The 15,713-nt window shown below is 33.3% G+C and overlaps 1 protein-coding gene across 1 annotated transcript; it reads left to right on the top strand.

Annotated features, from left to right (window-relative positions):
• The first annotated feature begins 961 nt into the window (after positions 1-961).
• LOC145065391 (uncharacterized) lies at positions 962-1,504 on the top strand. The gene has a single exon (XM_079012399.1). It carries the CDS (start codon positions 962-964, stop codon positions 1,502-1,504), a length of 543 nt encoding a protein of 180 aa, XP_078868525.1.
• The last annotated feature ends 14,209 nt before the right edge of the window (positions 1,505-15,713 follow it).

Raw genomic sequence — 15,713 nt, 5'->3', positions numbered from 1 at the left:
CCTGATCTTAACAAGCCCGGAGGGGGAAGAAATCACATATGCTCTACTAGCCGGCCTACGATTAACAAAGCAGATGGGTACGGAAACAATAGTAGCCTTGACGGATTTGAGATTAGCAGCTAATCAAATCAACGGAGAATTTGAAACGAAAGACAAGCGGATGGAGAAATATGTGAAGGCTGTGCAACGGCTTGTGGAGCCCCTCAAAGAGTTCACCATTAAGCAGATCCCAAGAGGAGAAAATAGAAGAGAAGACGCTCTTAGCAAGTTAGCGTTAACATGTTTCGATCTCTTATCTATAAAGGTTCTCATGGAAGTGCTCAAAGAAAGAAGTATAGACGAATGACGGGTACACACCCTAGTACCGACCCGAAACACATGGATGTCACTAATAGTGAAATACCTGCAACATGGCATTTTTCCAGACGGCCACGAAGAAGCTAGAAAAATACAAATCAAAGCACTCTTGTACGCAATCATGGACAGAGTATTGTATCAGAAGGGATTCATGACACTATGGTTAAAATGTGTAGAGGAAGCCAAAGGAAAGGAGGCCTCCGAGAGACGCATGTTGGCTCAGTGGGAGCACACGAAGGGGCGAGGGCCCTTATAGGGAAAATACTTCGAATGGGTATATACTGGTCGACCATACACCGAGATGCGTTGGAAGTAACATGAAGGTGTGTAGAGTGTCAAACTTACTTCCCAGCCCAAGTGAATCCTTCGACACCTCTAAAAAGTATCTCTAGCATGTGGCCCTTTTATCAGTGGGGAATTGATATTGTCGGGCCGTTCCCAGACACCCCAGGCAAAGTAAAGTACCTGGTAGTCGCGGTAGATTACTTCACAAAATGGATAGAAGCTGAGTCGTTGGCATACATATCTGGGAGACACATAATAAAGTTTCTATGGAAACATATTATAACAAGGTTTGGAATGTCGAAGATACTCATCAGTGATAATGGATTGTAGTTCACCAAGAACCCGTTTCGAGGTTGGTGTGCTGATAAGGGAGACACGATTCACATCGATAGCACATCCCCAAGCAAATGGCCAAAGAAAAGTGTCCAATAGGACATTGGTAAATGGAATTAAGAAGCGCTTGGGAATAGCTAAAGGCAATTGGGTCGAAGAGCTACCAGGAGTGCTCTGGTCGTACAGGACAACGCCAAGAGTGAACACGAAAGAGACTCCTTGTAGCTTAACCTACAGCGTGGAGGCGATGATGCCAGTAGAGTTGATGGTTGGGTCACTCCGAATGACCCATTTCAAAGAAGCAAGCAATAACAAAGATTTAATAGCTAACTTAGACCTCATCAAAGAGAAGCAAGAATGGTCAAACATTCGTCAGGCAGCTTGCAAAAATGTTGTGGAAAGGTACAATAATCAAAGTGTCAAAGAGAAAGTTTTCAAAGTAAGGGATTACATCCTGAGGAGAAACGAGGCAAGCCATACCCAGCCGCAAGGAAAGCTAAGCCCCATGTGGGAGGGACCGTATATGTGACAACCTGATATTTTGAGACAATAAAATGTAACACCAGTCAAATTTAGGTCAAAATATAACTTTCCTAAAATCTTATTTGGGTTAAATAAAGTAGTAGGAATCGTATCAAGGTTTTCGTACATATAAAGAACCCTAAAATCCGAGTTATAACGAATAAGTTATGACCAACCGAAGATTCTCGGCAAAACCGGCAATGCTGATAGACGTAAAACGCAAAGTTTCGATACAATAATTTTTAGCCTTAGGTATCTAAGCGAAATTCGTAGATTACGTTAAACCGTGATCATCCATAAAAAGAACGCCCAAAATGGACTTCGTATGAAGAAGTTACAAATTTTCTGAGTTTCGTAACAGCAGTAGACAACTAAAAACTCGAAATAAAGATCGAGGGATTTTTAGCCGACACAACTTAAACGAGAGTTGAAGGTCTCGACAATAGTAGTTCAATGGTAAAAAGACAAACGAAAACGGACATCGGATAAAGAAGTTATGGATTTTTAACGGAATTATCGTGTCCCGGCCTATTAAATAAAATATAATTAAAAATAAAGTCAAAATTAGCCGACGAAGTCTAAATGAAAGTTGTAGAGTATTTTCTCACCTTTGCGTGGATATAAAGAACATAAAAAACGGAGCCGGTATGTGAAAGTTATGGATTTTACAAGTTCGAGGCACACACACCAAGACGATTTACGCCCAGCGTACCCTCGTACGCCCAACTTACTCGGGTGCTAGGCCTTGGTTCGTCCACGTCGCTCCAAGTCCCATCTAATGCTCCGTCCGAGGATGCGGTAAGCGCTGATGTCGCGGACGCCCAGCGTAATCCCTCTTTCAGCACCCTATAAATATCATACGAGGTTGTCCGGATTTATTTGCTTCCTTACCCATTTCTTTCACCTTGGAACCCCTCTAAATCCCCTCTAAACTACCCCGAAGCCCCGGTAACACCTCCAACACATGACACAAGTTCCGAAGTCCCGAGATTTCCGAGAAATCGACTTCTTTTCAGTCGAAGTTCTGCTCGATTTTCGTCTCACATTCTTCAATCTATCATGTGAGTTCATACCCCTACCAACACAGTTTAAATATATTTTAAATGCTTTTTAAATACTTTTAAGGGGGGAATACAAGTAAACACCCGGTTATTTTCGTGTGAAATATCTATCCTTTGCTATGTATTCTATATTGTTAATTAATCAATCTTATGTGATTTATAACTAGTATACAAATAGATTTACTACACGTTTAGCTGTTTCACCAAACATATTACTTCAAAGGACTTTCTCAAACGTTTTTACATGTTAAAACTCTTTATCATACTGTCTTACATACTTTATGGTTCCTTTCAAACGCTGTTACAATCGTGTTTCAAACAAATGTTTTCTTATACTTAAAATTGTTCTTATCAAACAAACTGCTTTCAAATCATCATTTTCCATCAGTTGGTTCAGTACCTTTAGGTAGCAAAGGCATACTTCGGTTATACATGTATATTACTAGTAACTATAATAGGTATAGTTAGGAGATACTATTTACTATTCCAAGTACAAGGAATCACACAAGAGTTAGTTCATTCATGAGTCTATACTAATACATTACATATTATATGAAATACGAACACAATACATAAAATTACAAGTTATACAGTTACAAGAGATATGATTACATAGATACGTTTACATAAATACAACTACATAGATACTATAAGGGGTTAACCACTCCTAATACCTCTGTTAGCTACAGAGGTAAATGCACATCTACGGATGTCTACGGTCGATACCATTACAGGTATACTTAAGGGGCTAACTATTCCTACACCCGGTTGTTAGCAACAGAGGTAAATGCACATCTACGGATGTCTACGATGGATCCATTTACGGCAAGTTTCCACGTCGTGTTTATTTTAGTACCAAAGAATACAACATAAGTTATTATATTATTACTTTTATAGTTTTATAATAATAGTTAAACAGGGGAAAAACCGTCACATTTACAAATGATGCGTACTTTCAAAACATTCAGGTCTTGGTAGAAGACTACTTTCAAAACAGTCAGGTCTCAGTAAAAGACTACTTTCAAAACATTCGGGACTTGGTAGAAGAGTACTTTTTATACTAGTAGGAAATATGGGATTTTCTAGGGTTTTCATACTTATACTAAAAGTTTCATCTAACATTTACCAGTCTTTCATAACAACTTTTCAAAGCAATAACATTAAAATACTTATGAATTTACCAGCTTTATTGCTGATACTCGCTTTCAAAATAACTTGTATTCTCAGGTTACAAATAGACAGGTACCGATGCAAGGTTTCAAGAAGACGGAGCAGTCAAGACTCGTCTTTCATTTTGAGTATTCATTATGTTGTTTTATACTATGAAAGAACACACCTGTAAGCAGAATTATTCTATTAATGCAATGGATGATGTTGTTGCTTGTTTACTACTTTACATTGTTGTGATACATACATGACGTCCTCCGCCCCAGAACGTTTCCACCATTCTTGGTTTTAGGATGTGACAGTATAAGGTCATTGAAGCCTACCACAATGTCACATACATGCTCGAAACGATGAAAGGAAGGAAATCCCAAGAACATTGAATGGAAAAACTTAAGGAAGTTCCTTTTCTAACTCGCCACTCGGACTAATCACCCGAGAGACGTTCAACGTCGAAGGCTCGGTGCAGTTAAGCATGCAACTTTATCTTTCCTTTTACAAAGTAGTCAATGTAACTGAAAGGCTAAACGCAACTATTTTATTAAAATACTCAATGTATTTGAATGGCCATCCCATTAAAATACTCAGTGTATTCAAACTTAAATACTTAGTGTATTTACAAGGCTCAAAATAGCCAGCAAACCTAAAATACTTAGTGTATTTACAAGGCTCAGAATAGCCATCAAACCTAAAATACTTTGTGTATTTATAAGCCTCACAACAACCATCAAACTAAAATACTTAGTGTATTTATAAGGCTCAGAACAGCCATTAAACTAAAATACTTAGTGTATTTATACGGCTCAAAACAACCATCAAACTGAAATACATAGCGAATTTACAACCACATTATACGGTTTACATTATTACCTGTCGCTCCAACAGGCATAATAGTTGGTGAATCCCCTGCGCCCAGGGATTGGAAGCAATAACCCATCAACACATCACAAAGAAACAATAACAGCGATCGAAAAAACCGTGAAGCACAAAATACAATAGATCACAAGTGAAAACAATAAGTACCATTCATATTGCAAAAAGCTGAAGAGTTATTACAAACAAGATCGGAAGACCACCACTATCAAACCATATGATAACAAGTTACAAAAGCTTCACATTTTTCTTTCACACCCCTAAGGGGCTGCATACGGTATGTAAAGTACCTTAAGAGTTAATTGGGTCAACACCACCAACATCGCTTCTCACCACCGGCACCACCATCATCACCATTGCCAACACTACCAATGTTGCCATTACCATCGCCACCATCACCTCCGCCATCGCCACCAACTCCATCAATTAGCATGCCATTAGGAATTTCATCAACCTCCTCCAGAATGCAAAGTTGTCGCATACCCTCCATGTCCAAATGCCCCAAGTCCAGGAGGAAGCATGATCCATAGTGGCAAACACAAGCAGGGCGTCATTGAGGCTCGTTGTATGTTTGTACCGGGAGTCACTAGCATTGGGGTCATAGGAGTCGGAATCCACCTCAGCTTTCAGCCCGTTGCGGCCGGACTCTTCACCGACGACGAACGCGACACGCCTGATTCGGCTCATAGCACCAGTGAAGTTCGAATGCTCAATTAGCTTGTCCATAATGCACACGACTCCTACCTATAAGAGCCAATCCCGTTCGTGCCGAGCAGCCTCCGCCTTAGCGCTGGCCTCCTCGTGGAGCTTATCACGATCACATACATCCGCTCTAGGCTCTCATTCTGAATCATGAGCCCTTCGTTGGCCTGGGTCAGGGAGTCTACTTTGGCTTCCAGGGCAGATCAAATTTATTTTGTAGCAGTTTTCTCCGAAGCAAGTAGAGCACACCTCCAGTCAAAGTCGTGAACATCCTTTTCAAGCTCAGCAATCTTGCATTTCAGGTTGACCTCCTGGACACCACAACGTGTATGGGCAGCTTCCATCTCATTAAGAAGTTGGATCCGGTGGGCACCAGTGACAAGATAAAACATGGCTTGGGTAGCAGCATAAGACATAATATGAACCAAGGCAGGGCGACCCATGGCCTCCATAATGGCGACAACAACAGGCAGAAATGCATGGCGAGAAAATTCTACAGCGTTGGTGCGGACAGACAAGGGAGATTCATTTTGCAAACTCCAGGCAGGAAAAAACACATTAGATTCGGAATCACCCCCAGGGACCCCCTCGTGAGGTGGGGTTTAATGCAGCTCAACACCAGCCAGACCCCCAGGGGGAGAAAGATCAGAAGAAGATTGTGGGATAGGTTGAACAGGAACAAGGACTACTTGATCGCCCCTCTAGCCCCTTGGGACTGTTGCGCGTTGTCATCAGAGATCACAACAACTGCCTTTGGCGTAGAGGAGATCGAGTTTAATAAACGAGTAAAGTTGTGTCTCGATTGAACTTGCCTCATGTTGTTAAAAACATCGGTGGAGGTCTCCCCCATGGCCAAGACGACCTTCCTCTTAGCAATGTCCTGCCGTACGCTAGAAATGATGCCATATTTTTTGTCCTCGACTACCTCCGTATGGCCAGAACTGACAGCAGAAGATGGAGCAACTGTCGAGATAGGTCATGCGGCCAAAGGTGGTTCCCCGACAGTCGTCGAAGATCTTTCTACAGCCGGCGACACTGGAGAAGCAGTCATGGCGAGCCGATAGGCCTGACAGGGTGGAGGAAGCGTCATAACTAGATCAGTTTCCCGTTGCTCCAGCTTCCCCCGATACCGCTTCTGCAGTACCTCGTCCATCGAAAGAGGAGATCCAACGCCTGTAAAAGCGAAAACAAGTCAAAACCAAAATAGAAAAACAAGATACTCTCCCCTCACTTTTCCAACAAACAAGAGCGGGGGAGGGGGGAGGGGGGAGAAGTAAGAATAGTAGAACTACTTGTTGGATTAGGTGTCTAAGCCCATAACTATAATTGATATGTACTTGAGCCGATAGTAGTATGGTCCTTTTGAGTTGCATTCACCAGAGCAATTTGATAGGATGGACATTTGAAAAAGAGGTTATTTGTGATTTATTAATATATTATAGGAATAATATATTAATTGAGAAATCATATTATTTAATTAGTATTGGTCACGAATTAATTTAGTGATCAAAAGAGACTGATTAAATTTATAGGGACTGATTAGGTAAATTAGTAATATTTATAGTTTGGGCTAATGATCCATGTTGATTAGGGATGGGCTAAATCTATGTGAGAGTCCATGAAGAGTTAGTCCAAAGGGCCTATCATATGGATCATTGGAGACTTAAAGGTTTAAGTAAATTAGGGTTTTATGTATGAAACCCTAGGAATTCCACACAATAAATACTAACCCTAGCACTCCAAAATTGGGACTTGTGTTCTAAGAAGAAACCCTAGCTGATTTTGGTGCCTCCTAACCTCTCTCTAATAAGCCTCCTCTTGCTTTTGGTGTTTTATGACACATTAGAGGTATCAAACTTGAGGTACTAAGCTCATGAAACGCCAAGGATTACAAGCTACAAATAAGAGGTATTCATCTAACTAGTTTTTTATGTTGTATATCTCCAATTGCATGCTATCTAGGGTATATGCTTTAGATAAAATGAAATTGCATGTATAACTTGATAAAACTTATATCCAAAGCATTAGGGTTGTATGTGCACCAAAGGGATGTTATAGTGCTCAAAACCCATCAGTGGTATCAGAGCCTAGGGTGTTTTCCGTGATATTGATGCATTGGTTAATTGTTCAATGTTGAAGAAATTGAAATCTGCTCTCTGCATGATGAACTCGATGAGTCCATAATGGGACTCGACAAGTTGGGCCAACTCGATGAGTCCATTGCCTGACTCGACGAGTTGGATCATCTGTTTGCAAATTTTCAGTTTTTTTGGCCAAGTTTTGGATTAGGATCATTACCACAAACTATTTTGTATCATAAAATTCGATTTTTCTGATAAGGTAATGATTATTCTCATCCAATTATATGATGATTCTCAAATTTTAAGATAATTATTTGATTTTATGAAAAACTACTTATTTGTAAAATTTGAATCATCTTGCTATATGATAATAGATTAGATCAATTTTGTGATATAGTTAATTCTATGATTATTTTAATTGTTGTCAAATTGATCCAAGAACTTTGAAAAGGTTTCAAATTTTTTCCTTAAATTTTGGAATTTAAAAGGTTTTAATTTTGAAACATTAAATTCTAAAACCCTAGTAATTTGAAAAGGTTCAAATGTGCACCTCTTGGTTTTGTAACTTCAAATTTAATTAATAGCCTTAATTTTGAAATCTTAAATTTAGAACCTTGATTTTTTGAATAGTTCAAATTACACCCTTATGGTTTTATTAAATTAATTAAGTGTTTAATTAAAAGAGAGAATTAATAAATCCATAATGACATGGTTTAAGTTTAATTAAATTAAAAGTCTAATTTATTAATAGATTAAAGCATTTAGTATTTTAAATGTGTAAAATACACCCTTATACTATATAAAATTAAAAGTCTAATATATTATATATGTATAAGTTAAAAGTCAGTCTTACCGTTAGTAGGCCTCATTCACGAAGCTGGTCTATAAGGGGTGTTTAAGGAAGCGGCCTGTAAAATGAATGTAATTTGGTATACACTCTTACCCACCACACCCTTGACCAGTAGAGGGCCGTTAGCCGAACGGTTAGGATAGGACACAAACTTCCATTATACTTAGGAAAAATGTGAATTTGATGCTAACCCATGAAATTGCACATTACACCTTATTGGTCGTTAGTGGAGCGTGTGTGCTTAACCGGTACACAAATATGGGACTAATGAAGGATAGAAATGGGTAGCTCGTAGGTTATCATAGATCAATAGAGCGTGTGTGGTTAACCGACACATTGATTAGGTGATAAATTTCTTCGAGAGTACCAAGCTAATTTGCATGGTTATTCACACCTTGTTTATGATCCTCGGTATCCCAGTCACAAACATGAAGGGCATAATCGAGATTAAACATGCAATTGAAAAGTTCAATGAATCTCAAAAGATCTAGGGATTTCATTTAAAACCTAATTTGTCTAAAATTTTGTTTTCATGGTGGAATTGGTAAATCGTCATTTACCTACCGACAAATAATTTACAACCGGATTACAACATTCGTCTTCCGAATTGTGAATTATTGTGTTGGGTCCTAGCCATAATATTTCATTTGGGTGTTACATTAAGGATTAAATCAACTTACTTGAATTTCTACCCTTGTAGATGTCTAGTTTTGAAACCTATGGTCTTCCCGAATCTTTTGGAAAAAGCTTTCCTCATGAAGATAATGTTCCACATTTTGATCAAGGAACTGGAAATCATACTTCACTTCCTCCACCTCCTCTAATTATTCTCCCTGACACACATGTTCATTGACTTGAAAAGTTCAAGGTCACTCAAGCCCTATTGGCAAGCAAACACGAAGATGGAAAGTTTGTATGTGCTCATGTATTGGAAATGAAGTTGCATATTGACAGGCTAGGAATGTTCGGTGTCGTTTTCCCAAGGAAATTGGCTGTTGACTTAGTTCTTCAATCACTTCCCGAGTCGTATGGTCAGTTTGTTAAAGACCACTATAAGACATATCACGACGTGACCCTTATTGATCTTACATATTTGCCAATTGCTGCTGAATCAACAATGATTTGGCGCACTGGTCAAGAAAATTTGATTGGAAGATCAATCTCCCAAATTTCCATGGACATTGACCATGGCAACATTGGAAGTCTAGAAAAGTTTTCTCTTCCCAATGAAAAGGGATCAGCCAAGTTCAAACCATCTGACCAAATGGTAAAGATAAAGGCTAAGTCTGAGATTGTCCTGAGTGCCATTCCAAAAGAGTATGTTTGTTTGTATTTCCAAGAAAAGTGGCATTAGATGCAAAGCTGTCGTATCTACCTGAAAGATCGCAAGGATGGTAAAGTCAAAATGTATGACTCTACTCCAGGTAGTCCATTATCTAACTCTATTAACTTCCCATTTATTGATTCTTATTACATGATGTAAAGTTACATTTTGATGTTTTGTAAAATAAAATAGGAAGAAGGAAGCTTAAATGAAATAGCATGCTGAGTCTGATCATAAAGAAGTGGATTCTTATCGCATGGTTCGGAGATCAGATGATTGAGCGGTTGTTTAGGAGTTATGATAGATTGCTTAGGGATATTTAGTAACATAGTTTTCATTTGTAATTGCGTTGTAAGGACAAGTTTTTCCGCATTTTTATAAATAAAGAAAAATTTTGATTTTGTCTTATTTTATGATATCCTTGCAATGGCATTTGTGAAAATTGTGTTTATATTTCTATTAATATCAATATTGGATATGGATTTGATTCTTAGTTATATCATTTGTGGTAAAGTGTCATAGTTTACCAAATAAGGAAGGATTCTCATCACCTATGTTTCAATTGGACAGAAACTTGGAATCATGCAACATGTATTGTGTAATGAATGGGAATCTTCATCTTTGGGAAATTAAGACTAATTCATTGTTCATATATTTACGTGATTCAAGTGAAAGACTTTAGGACCAAATGCACATTGATGTGTACTGGTCAAATCCACCACAATAGTGATAAAGACTATTCGTCATGATTTACTAATGGTTCAGTGAATATGGTTATGCTTATAAGATTAAGTGTAATTCTAATACCTTGAAAAGTTTCAAAGTATAGGAGAACGAATAGGAAGAATCAATTAAGTAGAAAGATAAAATTTTCTCCAATATGAAAGGAAAGGAGAGTACTTTAGTATCGTGTTTTATGATCGCCCTTATGATTATGAAACCATATCACAATTGATCCTCTAAGGATACCATAGTGCATTTATATGACTAAGGAGAGGTATCGGGAATTTTTAAAATGGTTAAAATCAAAAGGATGAGTCATACTTTGTTCCAAAATCGAGTCTTAGAGTCTTGAGTGACATATCCAAAGTAGGTTTATAACACATCATGAAATGTGGAGTAGAAAAATGTTTTTTTTACTCTTGCACATTTGGAATTGGTAGTTGTAATGTTTTGGTTAAAACAAAGACCAACTAAGACCAATTAAATGAAGTTTTTTTTCTTGATAAGAGCCCACACTAACTCTTGAATATTTGTTTGTCAAGGAATGTTTCTTGACAAGAGAATATTTTATGTCAAGAGGTCAGTCGGAGTCTTAAATATCTTGAAAAGTTTCAAGAACTAATCAAAAGTAAACCTATTGTTAATCGCTAGCACACGACTTGAGGTTCGTAACCTATCGTGTTGACACATTCTTGTTTCTGTGTCATTCTAGTTAAGTTGACTATGCATGTAAGTTCTATGAGTCCTCATTTGATTGCATAAGACAAAGCACATTGATCAGTGAAAGTACCACCCCAGGTGCCTTGGGAAGTAAGTCGTCTTCTCTCAGTTTTAATCACAATATAATCTCAAGTCTATCCATTGACTTGACCATCAGAGCATTTTCCCGGGAGCCTCCTCCCTAAAAATGGCTGACGATCTCTTCTCGCTGTGACATCGCAAGTTTACCGGAATCACCAATGGCATAGAGCACCATCGTAGTGGAACGAGATAACATCAATATATATATATATATATATATATATATATATATATATATATATATATATATATATATATATATACACACACACACACACATACTAGTAGGATATCCACGCGATGCGGCGGCGGCAGATAGTTCCTTTCGGTAGATAGCTTTCATGCGGTGTTTAATTTCTTTTTCGTAGTTTCAGCCTTGTGGCATGTTATTTTGTTCCGGATAGTTCCTTTCGGTGAATAATTTTTAGCTAGGTACATAGATGTTGGGCGGAATAAATCATATCCACTGTCATCTATTGTTCTGCTTTTTATTTCACGATGCGGCGACAGAAAATTATACTTTTGGCAATATATTTGTGTCCAGAATTGTTTTTTTTTGTTGCAATTAGTTTCTTTACGGTAAATTTCTTTGCAACATGGTGTCATCTCTTGTTTACTTTTCTTTTTAGCTTACTAATTTATACAATGAACCTCCAAAGCCTGTCATATACCCATGGAAAAATCACTTCGATTAAATTTTATATAGGTTTTATAATTATTTGGTATAAACATTTATTGATTGTTTTATTTTCCGACGAAAAAAACTTAATGAACACATACTAAATTTATCATCGAGATACGTATAATGTGTTCATTAGAATACATTTCTATGTAATTTGTACCCGGCAAGTCTTTTGAAAAAATTTAAATATTTTTTAACAATTGAACTGCTACATATTCCATATATAATATATTTTTTGTTTATTTGATTTAAAAAAGAATGATATTTTATAAATAAGATGAAAAATGTTTTTCTTTTTAAAAGCTTTATTATTATAAAAGTCAATCATCTTTTAAAATTGCTTATACATAATATTTATATTATGTCTTGGTAATTTTATATTTGAATCATTATATCATCATATCATATCATACTATATTATAAATGAAATATTTTTTGTTTCACAACATTTATTTGAAACTTTCATGCATTTTTCCTTTCATCACATTCATTTGAAACTCTCATGACTTTTCAATATCTTTCTAATAATAATTATAAGTTGGTTAATAAGGTTAAATAAATATTAAATCTAAAGTGTAATCATATATAAACTAAATTTCAACATTTAAATAATATTTTTACTTCTACTTATAAAATTATGTTTTTTAACTTTTAACATATTATACTTAATTCATATTTTTAATATATTGTTGGATGTAAATCATTATCATTTTAAAAATAAAATTTTGGAACAATTTGTATAAAATACTTAAATTATTAATTTGAATATAACATTACATGGTCAACTTAAATATATATTTTAGTTTAACTTAAACAACCCAAAGAATATTTTGTAAATAGCTAAAAGTGGTTAAGTGTAGTGTCTTTCTAATAATGATTATAAGTTGGTTGATAAGGCTAAATAAATATCAACCCTAAAGTATAATCATAAATATACTAAATTTCAATTTTAAAATAATATATTTACTTCTACTTATAAAGTTATATCTTTAACTTTTAACATATTATACTTAATTTATTAGATTTAATATGTTGTTGTATGTAAACCATTATCAGTTTAAAACTACAACTTTTGAATAGTTTGGACAAAATAATTAAATTGTTAATTTAAATATAACATTACAATGTCACTTTAAATATAAATTTTCAGTTCCACTTAAAAAACCAAAGAATAGTTTGTAAATAGTTAAAAGTGATAATCTGTAGTGATAAATGAAAAAACTAAATTGTAATCTCAATTTAACTAAAATATTTCCTAAAGATATTTTATAATCGTTAAAAGTTTTCAAATAAGTAGTTGAAAATAACTTACAATAACAATAGTTAAAAATAACACTATATAAATGATTATATTGCTACCTTTAAAATAAAAAACAATGTTTGATGTTTTAAATAATTATAATGATAGAAATTAAAATATTAAGCAAATAAATTTTAAAAAATTAATTAACAATAACAACAACTATAAATAACATTAAACCATATGTTATATTTAATTTTATTCATGTGTAACTCGCGGATAGAAGTCATTCAAACGATTGAGATTATGCAGTTATAATAGATGTATATATTATCATATAATTCAAAATAATCAATATATTATATCAATTTAGTATATGAATTATTGTATCAAATCTAACAACAACGTTATTGCTATATTTAAAAAAACATATATTTGTAAAGACTTCAACTATATAGGTGTTTCTGCGCGACACGCGTGCATTCACCTAGTCATACTATACTATAGAGGAAACATTTTTCCTTTCACAGCAACAATTTGAAACGCCTAACTCTTACTATGTCCATATAATTTACTTAATTTATTAACTTAAATATGTTGTTAGTTAAAAACATTATCATAAATGAAAGACTTCTTGAATTATCTATATGATATACTAAATTTGTTGACTTCATTACATTGTTAAATACATAACTTCAATTAATATAGTAAATAAACTTAAAAATATAGTTTAAAAATTAAAACCTAAACTAAAATATCAAATACAGTTTTAGAAATTCAACGTATATTTTTTAAAATAGTTAAAAGGAATATATATATATATATATATATATATATATATATATATATATATATATATATATATAAAGGAAGCATTTTTTCTTTCACCACATTCATTTGAGACTCCCATGACTTTTTAATTTCTTTCTAATAATAATTATAAGTTGGTTAATAAGATTAAATAAATATCAAACATAAATAGTAATCATATATAAACTAAATTTCAATATTAATAGAATATCTTACTTCTACTTATAAAGTTATGTTTTTTAGCTTTTAACATATTATACTTAATTTATTAGTTTTAATATATTTTGGATGTAAAGCATTATCATTTGAAAGCTATAACTTTTGAACAATTTGTATAAAATACTTAAATTATAAAGTTAAATATAACATTACAGGATCAACTTAAGTATATATTTTATTTTAACTTAAACAACCCAAAGAATATTTTGTAAATGGTTAAAAGTGATAAATTGTAGTGTCTTTCTAATAATGATTATAAGTTGGTTAATAAGGTTAATTAAATATCAAACCTAAAGTGTAATCATAAATAAACTAAATTTCAATATTAAAATAATATATTTACTTCTACTTATAAAGTTATGTCTTTAACTTTTAACATATTATCCTTAATTTATTAGATTTCATATGTTGTTGTATGTAAACCATTATCAGTTTGAAGTTACAAGTTTTGAACAATTTAAACAAAATACTTAAATTGTTAATATAAATATAACATTACAGTGTCAACTTAAATATAAATTTTGGTTCCACTTAAAAAACCCAATGAATATTTTGTGAATAGTTAAAAATGATAAATTATAGTGCTAAATGCAAAAACTAAATTATAATCTCAGTTTAACTAAAATATTTCCTAAAGATGTTTTTATAATCGTTAAAATTTTTTCAAATAAATAGTTTAAAATAACTTATAATAACAATAGTTACAAATAACTCTATATAAATCATTATATTTGTTACCTTTAAAATCAAAAAACAATGTTTGATATTTTAAATAATTATACTGATTGAAATTAAAACGGTAAGTAAATAAAATTTAAAAAATTAATTAACAGTAATAACAACTATAAATAACAATAAATCATATATTATATTTAATTTTATTCACGAGTAACTCGCTGGTAGAAATAATTCAAACGGTTAAGATTATGCGGTTATAATTGATGTATATCATATAATTCAAATAATCACTATATTATATCAATTTAGTATACAAATTATTATATCCAATTTAATAACAACGTTATTTCTATATTAAAAAAATATATATATTTGTAAAGATTTCAACTATGTAGGTGTTTCTACGCAATGCGCAGATATTTGCCTAGTATACTTATAAAGGAAACATTTTTCCTTTCACCACATTCATTTGAAACTCCCATGCATTTTTCCTTTTTCCACATTTATTTGAAACTCTCATGACTTTTCAATTTTTTTCTAATAATAATTATAAGTTTGTTAATAAGGTTAAATAAATATCAAACCTAAAGTGTAATCATAAATAAACTAAACTTCAATTTTAAAATAATATATTTACTTCTATTTATAAAGTTATGTCTTTAACTTTTAACAAACTATACTTAAATTATTAGATTTAAAATATTGTTGAATGTAAACCATTATCAGTTTAACAATATAGTTTTTGAACAGTTTGGACAAAATACTTAAATTGATAATTTAAATATAACATTACAGTGTTAACTCAAATGTAAGTTTTAGTTCCATTTAAAAAACCAAAGAATATTTTGTAAATAGTTAAAAGTGATAAATTGTATTGATTAATACAAAAACTAAATTTTAATATCAATTTAACTAAAATATTTCCTAAAGATATTTTTATAATCTTCAAAAGTTTTCAAATAAGTAGTTTAAAATAACTTACAGTGACAATAATTAAAATTAACTCTA

Source organism: Lactuca serriola, chromosome 1 (assembly GCF_051521515.1).
Source record: "Lactuca serriola cultivar US96UC23 chromosome 1, Lser_US96UC23_V15, whole genome shotgun sequence".
Lineage (NCBI taxonomy): Eukaryota > Viridiplantae > Streptophyta > Magnoliopsida > Asterales > Asteraceae > Lactuca > Lactuca serriola.
This window is presented reverse-complemented; position numbering and strand designations above follow the sequence as displayed.